Source organism: Gadus macrocephalus, chromosome 6 (genome assembly GCF_031168955.1).
Source record: "Gadus macrocephalus chromosome 6, ASM3116895v1".
Taxonomy (NCBI): Eukaryota; Metazoa; Chordata; class Actinopteri; order Gadiformes; family Gadidae; genus Gadus; species Gadus macrocephalus.
In genome coordinates this window covers 23,569,456-23,591,545 of record NC_082387.1, presented here as the reverse complement: position 1 = coordinate 23,591,545, position 22,090 = coordinate 23,569,456, and the positions used below count along the sequence as shown (strand labels likewise).

Sequence of the window (22,090 nt, the reverse complement as noted above, 5' to 3'; positions counted from 1 at the left end):
ATTCCTTCTATATTTCAAATCTGCATGATAGGCCTATTGATTACGGAACAACGTTGAAGATGTAACCGAGAATATGGCAGACTAATATTAGGCCTATCATTTCATTTGTACATTTCATGTTGTTTTCAACTTGATCAGGGCTGTTCCAGGACTGATTTGTAAAGAAAATGCTGCTTGCTGTGACCACTCAGCAGAGGTCTGTGTGTAGGTCACAGTTGACTGATCTACCAAACCCACAGACATCTATTTAACCAGCAGGTGCTTCGTCAATCAAACTATATTCCCAGGGAGGACTGATCCATCCATCATACTTCTGGTTGGCCACTCCCATGTGTGATGTCACTAAAGGAGCGACTTTAAAATGGCTTGTAATGGCTTATCAACCAAGTCCCATGGGTTATCAACACGGTAAGATAGGGCCCCTTTAACTCGTTCTCTAGGGGTAACAACAAAATGCCGTTTTCCGCTGTTTTGCTCTTTTGCACTTTGCCTTCACATTATAACTTTGTAACTTATCACAGTGTTTTCTTCTAAGAAGAATATCACTTACTTAGCTGAGAGATGGTGGCTCAACATTTTGTCTAGTATCATTCAGTTTCATCTTATATTCTATTAACTTTACTTATATCAAGTGAGGTCACGTTTCCTATCTATCTTGCAAATCACTAAGCATATTCTTGGTTGCAACCGTTTGTACAGCCTGGCTAAAAGATGTGGTATAGGCATAGACTGAAATATCTTCCAAGGAGAATACTGCAGCTACTCCACGTAACACATCCCATGTTTACTTTCACTAAATCTTGAAAGATAACAACAATTGCATTGTGCAGGACCACATAAGTAACCTTTTCATTAATTTCCAATCTTTTTCCAATTTAACTTGATTAATTTCCAATCAAGTTAAATTGAAGTAAGTACAAACTCATGCCACTAGGTGGCGATAATAACCCCCCACTTCTGTACAACACCAGAAGAAGAGATTTTGTGGTAGGGCTAACCTGCTAGCAGAGAAGACAGTTGCTTTGCAAGTGAACTGCTGGTAACTTTTGCAACATGCTTCTGCAGAAGGTCAGGCCATGGCTGCTCCGCTGCAGAAGCGTTGGCTTGGCCTCCTCCAGGACTTACTATGGGGACCAAGTAGCGACGCTCGGCTCGGCCCCTGACTCCCAGTCTGCGGACTACCAGGTACACATTAGTGCTAAACTTGGCTAATACAAACATGCATGTTTTGTATTTGACAGCTCACTTGTATGATACCTTCTTCGATGACTCGAAGATATTATATTATCCATGAATACTCACAGACGGTCACATGCACCTTACGAGCAAATCATATAAAATACACTCCTAGTTAACACTTTGCCGACTCACTTTCCTCGGTGAGGTCAAACCTTGAGACATTATGGGGTAAAGGTCTAGCATCACTAATATGTTGCCTATACTGTGCCCCCCACATTTTTTTTGATTTATATGGAACCAGGTTCGTTAGATATGTTTTAGACACAGTGCTTTAGGGTGATATATTTTAGCCGAATAAATGACAATACATGTAAGCCAAAATATCTCTTAACACCCAACACATAATAGAAATAAACATATCAAAATACTAGGCTTTAATGTTATACTATGGGTGATACTTTTCCAAACTAATTAAATAAAGTGAGTTATGGAATAGCGTTTCAATTATATTGTTATGTTGCTGCAAAACCAAAAAATAACACATGGTGGCGGTATAGTCTTTATTATTCTGTTGGTGTATAATTCCATCATCATTGCACAGAAGCAGATGCTATTTATTGAATCTCGTTTTTGCTGAACCCTGGCTAGACTTGACCATACTTGCAGAATTGAGGACCTATTATGTTATGAGATCTGATAAAGGATCCTTGCATTGTATAAGCTGTCAACATGTCATACATGGAAGAGCACCTTCAGATACACTCAATCAAAGCCCTAGACACTGAGCTGAACCGATAGAAAGTGAAGCATGATTGACACCTGTCTTGATATGTTGCCTACTAGTATAAATAATATACATGCTGGCGTAGAGCCACAGCAAAAAATAAAGAATTGACTAATGATAAACTTGAGTTATGAGCACATTATATAAATGATTATTCCTGCTTCCACAATCCGAAGAATGCATGAGAAACCAAATCCAGGTATAACTTTTCTTGACCCAATCGATTAAACATAACAGATTTAATGTTAAATTTCAAATCTCATCCATAGACATTGAGACTTTATAGTCGCCTGCCTCCTTTGTTAGCCACCTCAGCAGAATCTGTTTTTGTGGCAGATAGTTATGGATGCAATCTGTTGGCAACATCATAGTGTTCTTAAGGTTTTTTGTGAAATCCTTGACCGATTGATATATTTTCATTTTTCAGAAAAATTATGAGCAAATGCAAGCTCTCGTTGAAGAACTAAAAACCCGGTCAGAGAAGGTCAAACTTGGTAAGTGTCAGGATTCATGAGAGGATAAAGCTGTAGACCCTACTTTGTTATCAGGTTAATGTTTAATGTACTGTTCTTATAAAGCCTCATAATATGAATTTGATCAACATTAGGAGATGTAAAAGGGAATGTGGATCTCACCTGTAGTGTGATAATGAACAGAGCCTGCTTTGGTTGATTCAGGTGGAGGAGAGAAGGCCAGGAACCTTCACGTATCTCGGGGCAAGCTCCTACCCAGAGAACGCATAGACAGACTTCTGGATCCTGGGTACTACTCTGCTTCAACAGGCACTTTTCCACATTTAGTTTGTTTAATAATAAACATCACATTCAATAGTTCCTCCATGACACTGTAGTCTCTATAATAACCCATGTGTTCAATGAAATAAAACATGAATCGCATACAAGTTCAAATGTACTGATGGTTATTATATAGTAACATTATGCTTTATATTAAAACAATGTACTGCTTCTCCTCTTGTCGCCAGGACGCCATTTTTGGAGTTCTCCCAGTTTGCAGCATATCAGTTGTACGGCAAAGAAGAGGTCCCAGCTGGGGGTATCATCACTGGAATCGGACGGGTTTCAGGGTAAGGATCCCTTGAATATCTTTTTAAATGAGGTCAGATGCCGTTTTGCATCCGTAACCAAACCTGGTGTCTCAACCTGCTAGTGCTCTGTAACCAGCTAGACGGTTAGCCTCGTAGTGAGTGACCAAAGGTTTGATGCCTATACTTGCAATCCTCTGCAACATGGCAGTCCTCTTCTTCACTAAACTGTCCTGTCTCTCTCCATTTCTTAACCCAGAAAAATGCTGAATTTGAAACTTGAAACTTGAAACTTTCCACAGGGTCAGTTACTGTTTTGGTAACTAACCCTGACGCCATTGCACCAATATGGATAACAAGCAACAAGACTACGAAAAAATAATTGACTGGCCACTATTCTATTCATTTTTATCAATAATCTTGTTGCCATCTACCCTGTTTTTAGACCTTGTCTGACTCTCTTAGCCAGTTGCAGCTTCTCGCAACACAATAGAAGTGGAAGCGGCCCAATCCAGCCGAGCCACTCTTAAAAGAAGTGTTGCCCGAGTGTTCTGCAGCCAAACAATCACACAGCGAATCCAAACGATCAATAGTTCTAACAAAGAGGGGCTGAACAAGTGTGGTCTGAAACCAGTCGAGTGCATCCCACTGTGGTCTAGCCTAAGTTTCAGTGCGCCAAGTCTAGAGGCGCCGTGTTGTGTTGACGGTGGTAGTGTCTGTGAGGTCACCCTTTGGCTTACCCACGACCGTTTAGAGGGTGTAGATCAATCTCCAATGGAGCATCACAGTTTTGAAAGATTTATAGCGGATGAAACGCACCATATTTGGCGAGTTGACGGCTGGACTTTAATATGTCCGTCTTGTCTGTAGCCAAAATGTATAAACATTCTATTAAATAGCATTGTGATAGACTGAACTCCTCCCAGTTAATAGGTGGGAGAATAACAGATTAACAGTGTTCTGTCCACTCTTTCCTCGCCAGCTTGCTCTGCTACCGTGTGACGCGACCTAGCGTAGCACAGCTGTACTATGGCGTGTCCATAGCACGATTCTTGTAAACAAAGAGAGAGGTTGTTGGCCAGTGTTTGTTATTTGTAGAACATTTCTGTAACAGGATGTGATTTTATTGGTAACATTATTGTAATCGCTATCGATCAGCATTGGCTACAGATATGTCCTTGTTTTTTTAAGCTACGAGCTAGTTGAACTGTTGCACATTGCAGTTTTATAAAAGAAAAGAAAAAGGTCAACCAGGACCTCAGAAAATACATAGCATGAAGATGAATTAGCCACTGGGAGCCCAACCGAATGAAAAAAATATTTATTGGCTTTGCGAGATTGAAACCCCATTCCTTCCCGTTGACCTAGAACGGCGGCATTGCTGCATCCGCCTACGTCGCACCGCCAAAAAGGCCGTTAAGAAGCGACTCTCGTCTCCTCCGCCATGGCTGCTGCTTGGTTGTGATGCCCAAGCTCCATTACCTGGGATCCAGTGTATAGCTCGTGTGCCGTCTCATCCCTCACAGAGTGGAGTGTGTCATTGTTGCCAACGACGCCACAGTCAAAGGAGGGACGTACTACCCCGTTACAGTGAAAAAGCACCTCCGCGCACAGGAAATAGCCCAGCAGAACCACCTGCCGTGCATATATCTGGGTGAGTGGGTGATCTTTACTTTTACTGGGTCGTAAAAGAGTGCCTCATCAGGGCTAGCTGTATAGGAGAAGATGTTTGCCCAGGGAGACGTGAAAGCTGTTACCATAGACATGTGGTCATTAATTTACACACTACTTTGGAAACAGAACTTTGTTGTTGCTTCAAAAAGTGAAGAGAAGTTCACGTTTAAAGACGAAGGCAGCTCTTTATAGACTTTTTCCGGATTGAATAATGGGCAACATGGAACGAGTAAACGCTCCATTATCAGTGTTGCTTTGTCGGTGGACGCGGCATTCCAAGATGAAGCTCACGAATGTAGGGAGAGAGAGAGGGCGGTTTTAAGCCTGACCTAGTGATTCCTGCCTGGGTGCCGCCGCCGAAGAAAAGCACTGCCCGGATGAAGCCCTCGGGGCTCCCGAAAGATTGGGCACCATTTATCGAGTCTGACACGGCCAAATAAAGCACCGCACGATTAATGTGCGGGGGCTTTTGCCTGCTTTTCCACTTATTTTCTTTTGGGGTGGATTTGAAATTTGTTATCGCTGTTATTACTTGCTCCCGTCTCACCAAAGGACTCTGTTTAGCTCCTTTTGTTTACGGAGCGACAGTGAAGAAATGATTAAGCCTATGATTATTGATGAGACGGATAACAACATTAGGCGTGTATTTGTTAACACCGGAGAATCCGTTAAGCGCCGCAAAATTGTATTTTACATGATGAATGAAAATTCAATGGGCCATAATCTCAACTGGCTAATTGTGTGCGAGTCTATTGGCCCCGGGGGGAAAAAAAGGTCTGTGTTCCTTCCTTCCACAATGCATCAGCTTTGATCAGCCTAAACGGCCGCACCCGGGGCGGGCGTGTAGGTCGGACTAGACTGTACAAAGGAATGAAAGGTCTTACAGCACATTGCTACAGGCCAGGCATCAAAGGTCAGCCGAGCAGCCGATGATGGCGCTCTCTCCCTGCGTTCCCAGTGGACTCCGGCGGAGCCAATCTGCCCAGGCAGGCCGATGTCTTCCCTGACAGGGACCACTTTGGAAGGATCTTTTTCAACCAGGCAAGGCTGTCATCCGAGGGTTTGGCCCAGGTGAGTTTTGACGGTCGTGATTTTGTATTTTCCCTCCAATAAATTGTAGTCTTATTATATATATTTTTCCATCGCTTGCTCTGTGAACGAACCATTGAAACGAGGAAATGATTGATATCGAAATTGGGTTCATTTTATTCTTGTCGCTCCATATTTTAGTTTCTAGTTTTTATTGCGAGCCACATAGGAAGGCCCCAACTCTGTTAGTCGATTGGACTGGAAGTCATAGACCCTGCTGCGCTACACTACTATAACGTAATCATAGGGGATGAAAAATGGATGAAGTCGGGCAGAAAACAAAAGGCAAGTGAAACCGAGAGAGAAGCTTTGCAACATGTAAAAAAAAAAAAAAAAACGTCCTGAAAAAGTGAATGCCAAAGTTCAACCGAGTACTTGCCAACAGAGGTTCTCTGGTCACACTTCACACGGATGTGCAATCAGTTTTGTGCCCAGTTTGTTTTTGTGTTTGTTTATTTGAGTCTGAGATTTAGAGTTGTGTTTCGGCGCTGGCTGTGGTGGGTGAGAAGCGGAAGCTTCCGGAACACGAGGGCAGTTGTAATCACAGGAAGGTGATGCCTGCAGGCGCCTCGCCGCAGCGTAAATAGACGGAGGTCGAGAGGTGACCGGTGTCACCGCGTGTTTACCGGCCCGGGGATTCACAAAGAGCAGGGACTCTATTAATTCCTCTCGTCCGGACGGGGACTGGCCTTTCTGAGGGCCCGATGAAATATTTGGCAGCGTTGTCAACATTAATTACCGTGGAGTCTGGGATGCCAAGCGAGTTTGACCCTGTTTTGAAAGCCTCCATATTGAAAAATTATGCCGATGTCCCTTTATATCTCTTCTCCCCTACATCTGAAAGACTCAACTGTTGAGGATAAATCGGTGATGTTAGTCTACAAGCCTCTATCTGTGAAACCCAAAACATACAGAGCAAAAGCTCCGGTTCATGTTTGAAGCGTGACCCGAAAATGAAAAATAAGGGTATCGTTTTTAGCCATGCAACGCATCTGCCACGTGAATGAGGCAGGGCTGTATTTTAAGATTTCTTGTGTGTTGCATGGACGATAATTTAATAATTGTAGCCCGGGGGCTTTAAGAATCATTCACCTCGCCCTGATAAATGAGAGCCGGAAAAGCGTTGTGGTCAGCATTCTTGAAACTTGGAACATCAGTAGTTTACCGACGCTGCTGGTTTCGCTCCCGTCTCGGCCTTTACCCGTTTCAACTCCTCCGTCGGCCTGCTGTTTGTGGTCGACCCAGAACGCACGGCAAACCTCTGAACAGGCTTATGGTTTCCAGAGTGAGTCTGCTAACGCCACCCTTCCCCCCTCACAGATCGCGGTGGTGATGGGCTCGTGCACCGCCGGCGGAGCCTACGTGCCAGCCATGGCCGACGAGAGCATCATCGTGCGCAAGCAAGGAACCATTTTCCTGGGAGGACCGCCTCTGGTAGGGTCGCGTCCTCGATATGTTACAGAGAACGCGGGCATCAATAATGTGTCGCTCTGCGTGGATAGGGCAGGTGAGGATGGGCGTGACGGTGACGAGTGAGGTGGCAAAGGTTGATTGGACCCCCAGCCGAAAAAGACATCTGTACCGTGCTCCCCCCCCCTCCGCTGTGCGCTGGTCTGTGCTGCGCACACTAGGCAATCTCAACTGGGCCTGAGTACGGTCGCCTCTTGTACAACCGTCATCACGTCGTCATACGTCATCACCCAGCGTCCGCTGCTTAGTAGAACAACACAGAGAACACAGTTGACCCTGCACTGACTTTGTTGCTTATTTGGAGCCGTTCTACTCGGATACAGCCCTCTCACTGAGCGTTTTTACACTGCCAAATAGGCCGTTTTATGCACGCCTTTTTCGCGGCAGGGTCCGTGCGTTTACACTCCCGGAGGTAAATTGCCTGCTTGAGCTAGAACCCCAAAATTTACCCGCCCGGACCCTGCACACATTGGTGGTTTATTGGGTTTAACTCTGTTGTAAATGTGATGGCTCCGCGGTTCCAGGGGGGGGGGGGGGGCTTGGGTAGTAGTGTCTCCACAGAGACAACGCAGCGATATGATCATGAGCAGTTAACTTCTAACTGGAGAGAAAGTGAAATCCGCGAGCTGCTGATCATGTGAGAGAAGGAGATGCATTCGTATGAAACAAAGACGTTGAAAGATGGTGCGATCTACGAGAGAGTCGCAGAGGAACTGTCCTTACGTGGCTTTGGTCTGGAAAAAAACCAAAATGTTCAACAAAATAAAAAATATGTTGGCGTTTTTGCACTTGTAAATAGTTAATCGCGTTTGTAGCCTACACTCGGACGTGAACTGATTCTTGCATGCGGGTGTCTTCATTCATAAAATAAACTAAACATTCGGGAGTGTGCAAATTATTCTAAAGAGGTCTAGACTCCGTGCGCAGCCACGACTTCTCCAAGAACCAACTCAACTTGACCATCGCACCATCGTGAACCGCTAGCCGTCATGTTTATTGTTTAATGGGAATGAAGGGTCGCGTGGCCTATGTCATCCAGCTCAGGTTGCGTAGCCGTGCGTGTGCGTGTGCGCGTGTCGGCTCATGAGCATCTGTACTGTATTTGAACTGGACTTGAGTACGGTTGGCGTGCTCACACTAGCCAAACAATCTAGACTTGAGCACGGTACAGGTGTGAAACAGACTTGGGCACGGTACAGATGGCCTAGTGGGAGTGCGCCCTTTCAGAGCTTTCAATTCTCTGGGTCAGGACCCATGTGGTGTTGGATTTCAGGGAAAAATAAATAAATGATTTTTTTAATTTTATTTTAATTAATGACTACATAGTATAATGAATATATGTAAGGCTTAGGTATGCAAAATCTCCAAGGGATCATTTGCCTGTGGGAAACACAGACGACCCACTATATGAACAACACAACGAGATACTTCGATATAAAAGGATGGAAGGATGGCTAATGAAAGGCCAGTGCCTCTTCTCTGGTTAGTTTCTCTGGTTATGGTAAAAGGCTGAGTGGTTGACGGCAGCGCTCATGCTATCTGCCTCTTGGCTCCGCAGTGTAGCAGCACCACAGTGTAGCTTCATCACCACATGTAGATCTTGTTCCTGGAACATCTAATAGACTGCTGTCTAATCTCATCTGAGAGCCCTGATGCGGTAATGACCCAAGGCAGCACGGATACGCATTCAGGAACTCGACTGTTTCCTGCCCCGCAGACGGTTCGGTTATTATCTTAGGAACTGGTCAGGGGTGTGGGGAAACACAGAATCAAGATATCTTCTATGATTCGAAATTGATTCACAACTTCCAAAAATGGACCTTTGACTGTTAACATTGTTGCACTCATTTGATAGTACCTTTTCAAATATTAAAAACAACATAATCCTATTTATTCTTTACGTTGCACGACGTCATTTGCACCACCGCCTTTCTTAGCACTGGTGTGGATCCGGAAATTAGCACCAGTATGTACTGAATCCAGAATCAATTTATATTTATATCATATTGAATCAAGTTGATTTTATATCGAATCGTTACCCACCAAGAATCAAAATCAAACCAAATCATGAGATACCGAAAGAATTCCGCCCCTAGCTAGTCTAGACTAGCGAAAGAATTCCGCCCCTAGCTAGTCTAGACTAGCTAGGGGTGGAATTCTTTCGGTATCTCATGATTTGGTTTGATTTTGATTCTTGGGGGGCAACGATTAGATTCAAAATCATCTTGATTCAATATGTTTCACGATTCAAAATTGAGGGTCGGTGCATGGAACGTTTCTGGTACGGTGTACGCTTGTGAGAGTGAACATCTCTGCCTCGCGATGTAGGTGAAAGCTGCCACCGGAGAAGAGGTGTCTGCTGAAGACCTGGGCGGGGCTGATCTTCACTGCAGGTAAGAGGCCGGTCTTTTATCGTAGGAAGCAGCCTCCCCATGACCTCCCAGCGCCCTGTCTGAGCCGGTGTTTCCTGCGCTGGTGCAACACGGCTAATGGACAGTGATTGGGGAATATTTAGTAGTCGCTGCGAGATAAGGATGTGGCTCTGGATAGGACTGCAGTGAATCTAAAGGCTGGTTCACATTTGTATGATCGCTAATCACATTTCATTAAAGCCCATATGGCTTCCATGTAAATTAATTGATAATTTGCATGAAATAATATGTATTATAAATTGTTCTAATTTAGCAATACCACGCGTGAATTTACAATGCGTGTCTGCATGTGTGACAAGGCGCTACGCGATCGTCACTCTCGTGCGGCGTGCTGACGGCACTATGGAGCCAGCGCTACGGCATGAAAGCAAAGGGAATATTTTTTCAACATCACAAGGACGAAGTCAAAGATGGTTCAACTCACTTTTTTTTTTTGTGTGAACACCGCGACAATTTGCACCAATGATCATTTCTGTTCATCTGCTTTTCATTGTATGAATTATTTATATCCAACCATTCGGTAACCGCTACCAGTGATCAGTAATGTCACAACTTCAGTCAGTCATACTCACCACAGTTCTCCCGTCACTCCTGGTATTTATATCAGGGGATCGCGGCGGTGGAGGTTGTCCCATTAAAGGGGTATTTCCATTTCTGGCAATAGTATGTGTGACATGTATGTCGTTGCAGGCTTTTAGAGTAAGGTAATGGATTTTTATTATATTTCAATCATACATTAAAGGGGACTTTTGACTGTTTTAGTATGTGATTGTTATTAATTGATATTTATTTATTCAAGCCTGGCTATGGTTGGTGTTGGAGGGGGATAGGAGAAGGCCAGAACATAGTCATAGCTCTTACATCCTTACAGGCTTGTAAGAGCCTTCAAGTTTGTTTTACTATGTTAGTTGTGTTTGTCTTCATGTAGGATGTATGTGAGATCCGCTAAAGCATTTTAAATAAATGGAAATTTCAACGCCTGCTCAACTTTAATCGAGCCTCCGACTATGACGGACCACGACAACACGTGTGTAATGCAGTTAATTGTATCCTGAAGCATATCATACGTGATCGTTGATTTGATCTGTAATCTGCAAAGCATCCCATGTATGCTAATGTGTAATCAGATGGGTTTCCCGTTCCACAGGAAGTCTGGCGTTACGGATCACTACGCCTTAGACGACAACCACGCTCTACACCTGGCGCGGAAGGCCGTCCGGAACCTCAACTACAGGAAGAACATGGAGGCAGGTCTCACCGTCATGACTACCGTCTGCACGAGCAAACCCGCGACGTCTACAACGGCCTTGTTTCAACGTGTGACTTGCTTGTGAAATCAAGGCTTTCTTAGCCTGCTGAGACGGCAGTGGGAGTCCACATGTTCTCCTTGTTAGATGTATTTTGCGTGGCGTATTTCAGTGGTGCCCTGCTGTGGCTAAATTATGCTTATCAAAACAAGCGAGTTGTAGTCCTTCGAACCATTTAACACGTTTCCCTCAAGGACTTGTTTTTGGCAGAGATGTAAGAGGGGAAAGCAATGCATATCATGGAAGTGTAGAGTAGTATTCATCATTTAACAGTTGAAAGGATAAGGAAGATTTTCTTTATTTTTCAATGATCATTGGACTGCATGTTTAGTTACATCAGAAGTCAAGCCAATGTTCTGTGGTTGTTTTTTTTTGCACCGCATTATACATAATCAGCCGGGGACCTTCATGAGTGGGAGTCGGTGAATCACACATTGACTTCTCAAAGAAGGAGAAGCAGCCAAAGCAGAGCCCTGTGACAATAACCCATGTCTAGACATCCGTAACACGTCTGCCATCGTTTTGTTCTCCCCCTTAAGGTGACCATTGAGCCGTCAGAGCCCCCTCTCTACCCGGCAGATGAGTTGTACGGCATCGTCGGGGCAAATCTCAAGCGTAACTTTGATGTTAGAGAGGTAACACGCGCTCACTCATGCACACACACACACACACACTCCCACTCGCACTCTCTCTCAGGTTTTGCACTGTCGAAGTCCAAAACCTTCGCCTGGATTTGAATTTGGCCTCAGTTGGTTGGGGATGGTGTGTGTGTGTGTGTGTGTGTGTGTGTGTGTGTGTGTGTGTGTGTGTCAAGTTTATGTTATATAAGAACAAAGCCATTTGAATATGTGTGTGAGCCCTTTCTTCATTCGGCAGTGCTTACAGTTTAGGTCCTGCCCAAATACTGTGAAACGTACCAATTCTTTCTGGACGAATAATCTGTTTGTTATACTTGAACCACGGTAACACCCTTTGCCTCACAAACATTATTTGTCAAATGGCCAACAAAATGTGATTAGTTAATTTGTTTAACAATAGCCCTGCATGCAATCACCCTTTAACCGAGAGTTAAAAGTTATGTTTTATTCTGCATCAGTGTTAACTTTTCTCGTGTCCTCCTGGTTCCAGGTAATTGCTCGGGTCGTGGACGGGAGTAAATTTGATGAGTTCAAAGCGTTCTACGGGGATACGCTTGTTACAGGTTACTATATTCTTCCATTCTCTCACTGCAGTGCAGACATTCCCGTTTCTTCAAGTGCCGTCCTCTGTCTGACTTTATTGTCCAACTGTTTTCAGGTTTTTCCAGAATCTTCGGCTACCCCGTTGGAATCATCGGCAACAATGGAGTGCTGTTTTCAGAGTCTGCGAAGAAGGTAATATTCCATGTCTGTCTTACTTCTGGCAAACAGTTCCTCTGTGTTTTGAGCAATAGAACCGGTGTACAAAAAAAAACCGTTGGAACCAACGCAGAAGGAAGTTAAAACAAATCAGAGGGTCGTCCAGTTGCCCGGATGAATGGCATTGAGGGATGGCTTCTAAAGGCAAAAGCAACCGTCTCTTCTCCCTGTTTCACTTTCCTTTTGAACAACCACGGACGTTTCATGCCACCGAAAGCAAGTGCCTATTTGTCGTCCACGAGAGAGGCCGTACTCGTTAGCCGGGGAGGCAACATTGCCACTAGGCATCGCTGGGGTCAAGAAATGCATAGATTCACACCGAGCGAATCCTTTTAAATAAAACCAATTTGAATCCGGCCTGACACGTTTGAGATGTGTGACTGGTGGCGGTTTGACCGCTGCCTCACCAGTCAATTGGAAATAACACTTCAGACTCGCTCGCCTCTTGATTTGGCAAGATGACATTTGAATAAATGCAATTGGATGCCTTGGTGGTGGTGGTGGTGGTGGGGGTTGGGGCAGAAAAGCTAATATTTAGACAAACGAAAGGACATCGGCTGGTCCCCCTACTTCCCCGAAGTCCCCATCGAGGTGCAGAGGCTTCAATTATACAGTCCAACACATTTATAAAAGCCTTGTGTTCCCCCACCACCAAACAGATACTTCATAAAACAAAACAAGAAGACGTCTCTTATCAGACAACGGGAGTTTAATCTGTCGTGGCCACAATGGAAGACACAATCCAATCAGTTGAGACGTGACAGGTTTCCAGGACAGCTGTCAGAGCCGTCTCCTCAGTGCCACCTGTCTGTGGCGCTGACAGGAGGATGGCCGCGGTCTTTGCGTAGCCATCATCCCGGGCCAAACAAACCCTGATTGTTATTACTTTAATCGTGGATCCCCATCTGTCTTAAGGTTTCTGGGATTAAAATGACAAAGGCAAAGCCCTGGTCTGACTTGTGTTCCAGTACACCCAACGTTGCCTCACTTCTTGGCTCCTGGAGTACTGTAGGCCTCAAGTGTTCCTGTTGTGGTGGATGGTAATCGCTGCTCCCGCTGACCGTCTAATGGTTCCGTTGTTAAACTCCTGATGCCCACTTTTGTAGTCCTTTTGTATTTCTTTTTTTTAGGGTGACAGGCACCCTCCACCAATTGTACAAGGCTCTGCGATGATTACGCTACCATGTCAATTGCTCTGTCATCTGTGCCAAATGTGATGCTGAATATAGAGAATACTTAATATTTTAGTGCGTTACTGCGAAGTGTGAGAACCTTAAAAATCTCTGTGAAATGAATTGAGGCTGAGAAGGGAGGGCCTGTTTTGTTTTCGGTTGGTAGTAAGGTGGATTGGAGTCTGACTTGTGTTACTTAGTCATTTACTTAGTTACTTAGTCAAAATCACATCTCTTTGTTTGAATTGTATCTTCTGTGTGCCTGGCCTCTACCCATGAAAATAAACATTGACAACTTTGTTTTTTTCTTCTACAGGCGACCCATTTTATTGAGCTATGTTGTCAGCGTAAGATCCCACTAATTTTCCTGCAAAACATAACCGGTAAGTGTGTTTTGTTTGACTCGCTACATTATTGGGTGTAAATCATCACGTGTTGGTTGCAATAGTATTTGAGGTACTGTACAATATATTTTTTCTGAGCCACAACGACTTGAAAATGAGTGTGCTCCGTTTCATTCGTTTTTATTTTTGAAACCAGATCAACAAGTCGAACATTAACTTAATCATAAATAATTTTTCGATTGGGCGGGGGGACGGGGGGCCAAGTTCTACAAATACTTTCAAGACAAGAGCCTGCTGTTGTTAGACTTGTAAGGCAGCCTTCAAGATGTTCTACTCTGCATTATTCTTTTGTTGTCACAAAAACAAAGTGGTAAAAATGTATAAAAATATATAATTTGGTTATTGTATCGTAAGATATGAATGGCATTTCTCTACCTTCCTCATCCAACACCATACTCCAATTCCAAGTCATCTGAGGGTGTGTTGAGTAGTGTATGGTGTATGCGCCGGGGCCATTCAAAAGCCTTGGTTTATTCTACATTTATGCTGCACCTGTTGTTATTGGCACTATGTACCCTTGGAGGGAACAGAGTGTTACAGCTGACAAACAGGGTATCGCATTGGTTCTCCATTGGTTGGAGAAAATAGTAGTGCACTTATAGTTTGCCTGATGATGAGAGATGCATGAGCCTCCATTCTGATTGGTGCCACTTTCTGAAACAACACAGAAAATTCATCACGTAATGTAATTCATAAAACTATTTTATTTATCAAATGTTATCCAGTATGACATGCTGTTTAGTGAGTCAATGGGGTGAGAGCAGACAGTGTTCCACCCAAATTAATCAAATATAAAATGTCATTATCCAAAAAACAAATGATATACAAATTATTATTGTTATATCTTTTTGCACATTCTGCTTTTGATAAGAAAAATACCTTATAGCTATCATAAGGTATCTCGTCAGGTTAACAACAGCAGATTTTATTTATAAAATAGGAATAATTAAGTATTTTATCGACGTTGGAAGGTGAAAAAGACAAACCAAACGCTGCTTATTGCTTTTCTGTTGCTGGTTGAAGTAAAAAAATCGAAGCTGCTTTTTGTTAATCTGCTTTTAAAAATAAGTTTTGAAACGAGGTACACAAATTCTTGACCCAGATCAAACCAAGATTTTATTTGGGCCTGTGAAGCGTCTGTATGAACTCGGAATTTAAAGGAGCAATATGTAACAATTGTACTGTACTAAATCCTAAAATGACCACAATATGTCATCCGTGCTAAATCAAAATACTGTCTCCTCCATCAACTGATCGAGTCTGCACGGGGTAAAAAAATAAGAGACCACTCCAATGTTGTGAATTTACCCATTTGGTACGCTCTGCATATCGATGATGCACTTTAACTCGATCAAACTTTATAGAGAAGTTGTGAAAAAACATATTTGGATCCTCTCAAACTAGCTGTAGGTGTATTACTGGCTGAGACTTGAGATACTGGCAGACTAGCTTCTCTAAGGCATTGCTCCCCTGATAGGGAGAACGGTGGCAAGGGGAGCTTGAGTGCAAGATAACAGGTCGGTTATGAGAGAAATTTTCTCCATGGCTACACACCTCCACCAAATTGCCTGAATTTGAGTAAAAAGCTACCTTACAAAGTGTAGAACCACTGAACACCTCACCAGCAGCAGAACACCTCAACATCTGGAAGGCAAGACAAAGAAAGCCTACTCCCACAGACGTAAAGAAACAACACCTGCCGAAACAACTCCCTCCAGGCCGGAAAGACAACTGGGTCGACTGCTAAGCGCTAAAACGCCTCAGTGGTGCAGTGGGAGGTTGTACTTCAGTAATGGGGACATCCCACCAGCTCAACCATGTGTGACCGCAAAAAACCGAGACCGCATAAGAGGCCCACTGTTGACAGTGACCAGCGCTAGAGAAGACCTGGCCATGTTCACTCTAGCCCGGCTTTGTGTAAAGAAGTGGGCAAGCACCGTCTGACGTAGGATAAGAAAGCAGAAATAGGCGGAACAAAGTTGTCTTTTGATTTGTGACACCCTGATCTCCTTACTCGTCTTCTGAGAAGCGTGGTTTTATGGGCATTTGTTTTGCGTGTGTTTTTGTGTGATGGTTCCTTCCCTGTGCTAGGCTTCATGGTGGGCCGTGAGTACGAAGCCGGGGGGATCGCTAAGGACGGAGCCAAGATGGTGACGGCGGTCGCCTGCGCCAACGTGCCCAAGATCACAGTCCTCATCGGGGGATCCTACGGAGCGGGGAACTACGGCATGTGTGGGCGGGCTTACAGGTAACCAGCGCCCCGCCCCCCCCCCCCCACCCGTGGAAATTTCCGGTTAAATTCAGTGACGTCACCAAATTGTCCGATACGAACAATCCATTTCATGATCGCTGAACCATTGGCCCGATGAGTGCAATTAAGTTCTTATCACATGGAAGGTGATTCATGAAATGCGTCAGAAGGGGGGGGGGGGGGGGGGGGGTAACCATGACGATGATACACCGTTAATGTATTCGTCAGCAACTTGTCTCTCTATCCATTTTTTACCTGACCTCGGTTGTGAGTAGAAGCAGTTGTTCTTCATGTTTTACATGGCTTGCTAAGCGGTTGAATGGGCCTCACACTGACCCTCTGCCCCCCCCCCCCCCCCCTGTAGCCCAAGGTTCCTCTACATGTGGCCCAACTCGAGGATCTCTGTGATGGGGGGGGAGCAGGCTGCCACAGTGCTAGCAACCATCACTAAGGACCAGAAGGCCCGCGAGGGCAAAGAGGTGTGTGTGTGTGTGTGTGTGTGTGTGTGTGTGTGTGTGTGTGTGTGTGTGTGTGTGTGTGTGTGTGTGTGTGTGTGTGTGTGTGTGTGTGTGTGTGTGTGTGTGTGTGTGTGTGTGTGTGTGTGTGTGTGTGTGTGTGTGTGTGCATTAATTGCATCCATGTTAATTAATTAAAGGGGACATATTATTTCACCAGGTGCGAGTGTGATTAGCCTTACGAAAATCTGCCCCTAATGACATCACTAGTGGGCGTGTCCACTAGGTGGACACGCCCACTAGTGATGTCATATGGGGCAGATTTTCGAAACGGCTTGTAAGGCTAATCACACTCACACCTGGTGGTATAATACGTCCCCTTTAAACAAATTGGAACAGAGGCTCAACCTGTTTTGTTGTTGTCTGTAAGGCGTTCAACGAAACTTGTCAAATCGTTGTTATTGATTATTTCACGCTACCTTTTTTGAAGAGTAAGTAAGGAAAGGGCTTTTTATCCAGTAAAATCGCAGCTCTCGAGTTTACTGGAGCGGTTTACTGGCCCGCCTCGTCCTCTCAAACATGGACTAGACTATCAAAGGAGCATCGCAGCGTCTATCCACATAGGTCTATGGTCACGACAGCTACAATTGTATTTTATTTTTCGTAGCTGGAAGCTCTTCTGCTAAAATGGGGGGGGTTTACATACCCTCCTAATGCTAACTCGTGACAATCTCTCCCCAGTTCACGGCAGAACAGGAGGCTGCCATGAAGGAGCCAATAGTGCGTCGCTTCGAGGAGGAGGGGAACCCCTATTTCAGCAGTGCCAGGTCGGTCTCCCACGTTGGGCCTCCAGTAGTACAACGCACCCTGCTTTCCATGTTCAGTAGGACAACATGCATGTCCACGTGCACCAAATCTGAACAAAGTGTATTTTTAAAGTTTGATAGAATCTATTGTATTGGAGAAACCCTTCACAAGGACATTTAGTTGTCACACACCTACCTACCTACCTACCTACCTACCTACCTACGGGATCATATAACCCCCATCCTAGCATGCCTCCACTGGTTGCCCGTCCAGCACAGAATTCATTTTAAAACCGTACTCATGGTTTTTAAAGCCCTAAATGGCCGCCTGGCCCTGCCCTACATCACAGAGCTCATCCACCACCACTCTGCACCCAGGTCCCTTAGATCAGGTAGCTTGGGTCTCCTACACGTTCCACGCACTAGGCTGAAACAGAGGGGTGACAGGGCTTTTGCTGTGGCTGCCCCCCCCGCCTTTGGAACGAGCTGCCGCCTGCAGTCAGAAACGCTCCTTCCATCACCATTTTTAAATCTAGGCTTAAAACACACCTTTTCTCCCTGGCCTTTCCTCCCCTTTTGTGATATCTCGTTTATTTTATATGTTTTTATCTATGTCTATGTATGTGGTATGTGTTCCTTTATATGCCTCTTTGCACCATGTACGGCACTTTGGCCAGTGAAAACTGTTTTTAAATGTGCCTTATAAATAAATTTTACTTACTTACTTTACCTACCTACCTAATTTAAAAAGGCGGATTTCAAAAACACCATGGCCGGGTGGTACAGTGCTAAAAATGAGTCTTTTTCACTGACGCAATATCTAGCTAGAGTTTCTTCACAAGAGATTTCTAGCCTTCAAAATGATATCAATTCTCTTCTTTCCCACTCCGTGCACCGCACAGAGCCTCAGTCGCACCGCTAGCCTCTTGTTTGCACTCGCCTGTGTCGCATCTGCCCCAACTAACTGATGAGCCATTACTCCCTCTCTCTCTCTCTGCGCGTCCCGTTTCAAGCCCCAGAAGTTCCTCCTCTGTCAATTCGGGCTCGAACAAATAGGTTTCCGGATCAGTGTCTGAGAATGAATAATCATCCTTGATTTGTTCAAATGTTTGGAACCGGCCTACCACGGAGAATGGCACACTTACTATGCTGCCAGCTCTTCGTGGGTGCTTCATATCACTTGTGGTGGTGGTGGCGGCGTTGTTGTCTCATTATCGTTTAGCACAGCTGAAGAAAAAAAAAAACGGTTCTTCTGGAAAAAAAACAAACAGCGCTGTGGTGACTTTTTCATCAAACAAGCAAAGTCCTGGTTCTGCTCGATCGTTTCCGGTGGTCAGTGTTGTGCCTGAACGCGTTCATTGAACGATAGTTCATGAACTCGTTCATATTTTCGGCGAACGTGAACTGAACGTACTGTATTACTGCCTGATGAACGTTACTGTGAACTCGTTCATTCTGGTGTCTGTGAACGGCACGCGCACTCGGTTTAACTTCGTTCAATTGGGGGGTTATTTGTTTATCAAAACGGCGGATGCGCGCGCAGAATGATTTGTTTGACCGGTTGCCATGGTTATCTCCGTGTGTTTAATTTGCAGTTGCGGCGTTGTCAGCTTACTGTTACATTAAACTGCAATCAGAAAATGCGGTTATATGCTATAGACCCTATAGTGTCTGTGGTGTAAAGGCTGGGACGAATTAAAAAATATAAATACACTTTATGTTGAAAGTATAGACCGTCCCGATTCCCATTGAAACGAATGGCGCGGTGATTATTCTTCAGAACGAGATCTGTTAAATAGTGAAAAATGAATCAAACTGTAATCAGACAACACGGTTATATGCTATGGACCCTAGAGTGTCTGTGGTATAAAGGCTGAGACGAATTTCGAATTATAAATATGTACAATCCATAACGTTATCTCCCGCTGGCTCATAGCTCAGCGGACTAGAATACCTCCTAGAATCATTGCTTGTTGGCCGGAAACGTAAATGGGGGCTGTTTACGTTTGGTTGTAGTCTTTTCGCTCGGTTCTCCGACTCAACAGTAGGGCTAGAACCGAGCGAAAAGACTACAACCAAATTTGAACTACAACCAAACTAGTTCCCTTTCCGCTTCCGGCCAACGAAGCAATGAGTCTTCCAACAGAAATCAATGGGATTTACAAAATGCGCTAAATGTACAATACATTTTCGCTACGATGCTTGATTTAACCACTCTATATCATCCTAGACAAATCACGAAGTGGGCTTGATGTTCAAAATACCGGAAAAAAATAATAGCTCACACAGCAACATATTGAAAAAAAGAACTATGAACTAGTTCATTTTTTGGAACTGTGAACTTAGTTCAAATCTTTGAATTATGAACGTTGAACTGAACTAGTTCATTTTAAAATGTGTGAACTGAACTTTGAACTAGTTCACGTAGAAAGTGAACTATCCCAACACTGCCGGTGGTCTAACGCCTCGCTGTTTGTGTGTTTGATTGACAAGGCTGTGGGACGACGGCATCATCGACCCGGCGGACACCCGGCTGGTGCTGGGGCTGAGCCTCAGCGCCGCGCTCAACGCACCCATGAAGAAGACCCAGTTTGGCGTGTTCAGGATGTAGCGCTCTGCCGGTCGGCTTCGCCCCCCCCCCTCCCGTAGATGGCGCCTGTAAGGGAGAGCGCCGCGTGTGCTTTGACGAATCCATGGACTGTGGAGTGATGGGGACGGTTACCGGTGTGGAGAGAGTGATATTAATATAGATTTATAGGACACCATGACAGGATATCTGCGGTGCCCGGAACGCTGTTAACTGCCTTTTTAATGGGCGCCTTTCCCGCACTAGGCGACATTAAGAACCACCATAATGACGTCATGTTGTAATCGTAAGCTTTGTGTGTGTGTGTGTGTGTGTTTCACAAAATGATTTTGTAAGTTAGAAAAACACACGAAAATAAGTGGACATTTAAAACTTTTTGGGAATAAATGTCATGATTTTCCTGTATGGTCAATACTGATTTTTTTTTTTTTTGCTGAGCAGCTTGTATGAAAATCAATAGGGGGCACTGTTTGGCTGTAAATAACGTATTTCAGTATAATGGAGACAGGCTAAAGGACATGTTCTTATTTACAACATTTGACAGCAGTTATTATACTGCATTGAAGGTGAATATTTCACAACCGTGTAGGAGGGTTGAAAGCAATCTGGAATCGGCCGGACATGTAGCTTTTCTTTTGTTGCTTTAGTTTGACAAAAGATTATTAGATTATGCTTTATCGTTATAGCTATATATCTGTTTAAATAGACACCCACATACATACTTGGATGATTTTCTCTACTTGGTGTGTATGTAGGGGATTCTAAAAGTCTAGCAACGTAGCATGCTGGTCTTTAGAAAATAAGTATAAATAGTTTCCACTTAAAAATATCGCTGCATTAAAAATGAGGGCTTTGCCTTTCCACACTAAGCAAGGCTCCTACACATAATACACCAGAGCAATATTCCTCAAAGCAGTCCTCGAAAGAAGAAAATATCCCCACTGCTAAACTTGAGTATTTTCCCATTCGGTGGCTTCCCTTTCTGTCTTTCTAAATAATGGGTTCCACCCAGTGGCTCTTTGGCTCATATTTCACATCAAAAACTCGCTCTGGCACCAATACTAATTCAGATATTTGGCTGCTCCTTCACTCACATCCAGGCAAAGGAGAGGTGTAACGGCGCATTTAAAGTTGAAAAGCAGTCATGAATGTATTTTATTTTTTGTCAGGCCAGCCTGGCTGAAAGGACCAGGCCAGGGTATGTCTTTGCCCCCCCCCCCCCCCTTCAACCCCTTTATCCTCCCCGGAGAAGTGAGACACTCGCAGTGGGAATGGGATTGCTTTGAACACGAAGGGACAGCCTGGCTCGACTTCTGGAAAGAAGAAATTTGCTCAGGTGTGTAAGTGTGCGCGGTGGAGTCTTTTGCCAAACCCTTTACAACCTTACCTCGCCACCACCTCCACTCAGCGAGCTGGCGAGCCCCATCCTCTGGTTCTGACGACTGTTCTTCTGAATGCCCATCGCTGCTGGACAGCAAGATGAACGTGTAAAAAATAATATTAATAATTGAGGTATTCATCTCCGGTGGGTGATTGATGGCTCCACCGTGATTATTCCCTAACAAGCCGGCAATACAATGCATTGACGAATCATGCATCTGAACATTTCTAACTATGCTATCAGGCGTGTGAATTCAAAGCACCGATAACAATATTGTCCCCACATGCACCATTCAGATATTTTTTGTTTATGATTTGTATTTTGATATGTTCGAAAAGCAAAACAGACCTCTTCGCATCGCAGATCAAATAAACATCTCCCTGACCCTTTGTTTTTGTTTTCATCAGCAGGTCAAAACGTGTTTCTAGGCTGAAGTTCAAAGAGTTGTCTGACAGCCAACAACTCGCTCCATTCTGCCGCAGCAGAGTGGCTTTCGTCCCGCCGCCTTTTTCAAGTCGCTCGCTGTCAGACGCGCTCGGGCGCGCACAGATCAAAGGCTTTCAGTAGCTCGCGCACTCGTCTCGCAGGCAGCCCTCACTGTTCTATGTTTTTACAACTCCTGTTCCTGCGATCGGGATCAAGAGCAATTTTCACTGGGCG

General features: G+C 44.5%; 1 protein-coding gene across 1 annotated transcript; it reads left to right on the top strand.

Annotated features, from left to right (window-relative positions):
• Nucleotides 1-960: 960 nt before the first annotated feature.
• Nucleotides 961-20,461, top strand: mccc2 (methylcrotonyl-CoA carboxylase subunit 2). Its single transcript, XM_060055141.1, has 17 exons — nt 961-1,185; nt 2,391-2,457; nt 2,641-2,725; nt 2,946-3,047; nt 4,532-4,659; nt 5,638-5,750; nt 7,089-7,202; nt 9,567-9,631; nt 10,818-10,917; nt 11,517-11,612; nt 12,106-12,178; nt 12,274-12,350; nt 13,863-13,929; nt 16,042-16,198; nt 16,566-16,680; nt 17,398-17,483; nt 19,956-20,461. The coding sequence occupies exons 1-17, from the start codon at nt 1,054-1,056 to the stop codon at nt 20,071-20,073; spliced, it is 1,695 nt and encodes a 564-aa protein (XP_059911124.1). The 5' UTR covers nt 961-1,053; the 3' UTR covers nt 20,074-20,461.
• The last annotated feature ends 1,629 nt before the right edge of the window (nt 20,462-22,090 follow it).

What these genes read in the sequence shown, in the direction of transcription:
- mccc2 (XM_060055141.1), top strand. Translation starts at nt 1,054, where the DNA reads ATGCTTCTGCAGAAGGTCAGGCCATGGCTGCTCCGCTGCAGAAGCGTT. An exon ending in GGAATCGGACGGGTTTCAGG is followed by an intron (nt 3,048 to 4,531) that starts GTAAGGATCCCT and finishes CATCCCTCACAG; the next exon opens with AGTGGAGTGTGTCATTGTTG. An exon ending in CATCCGAGGGTTTGGCCCAG is followed by an intron (nt 5,751 to 7,088) that starts GTGAGTTTTGAC and finishes CCCCCCTCACAG; the next exon opens with ATCGCGGTGGTGATGGGCTC.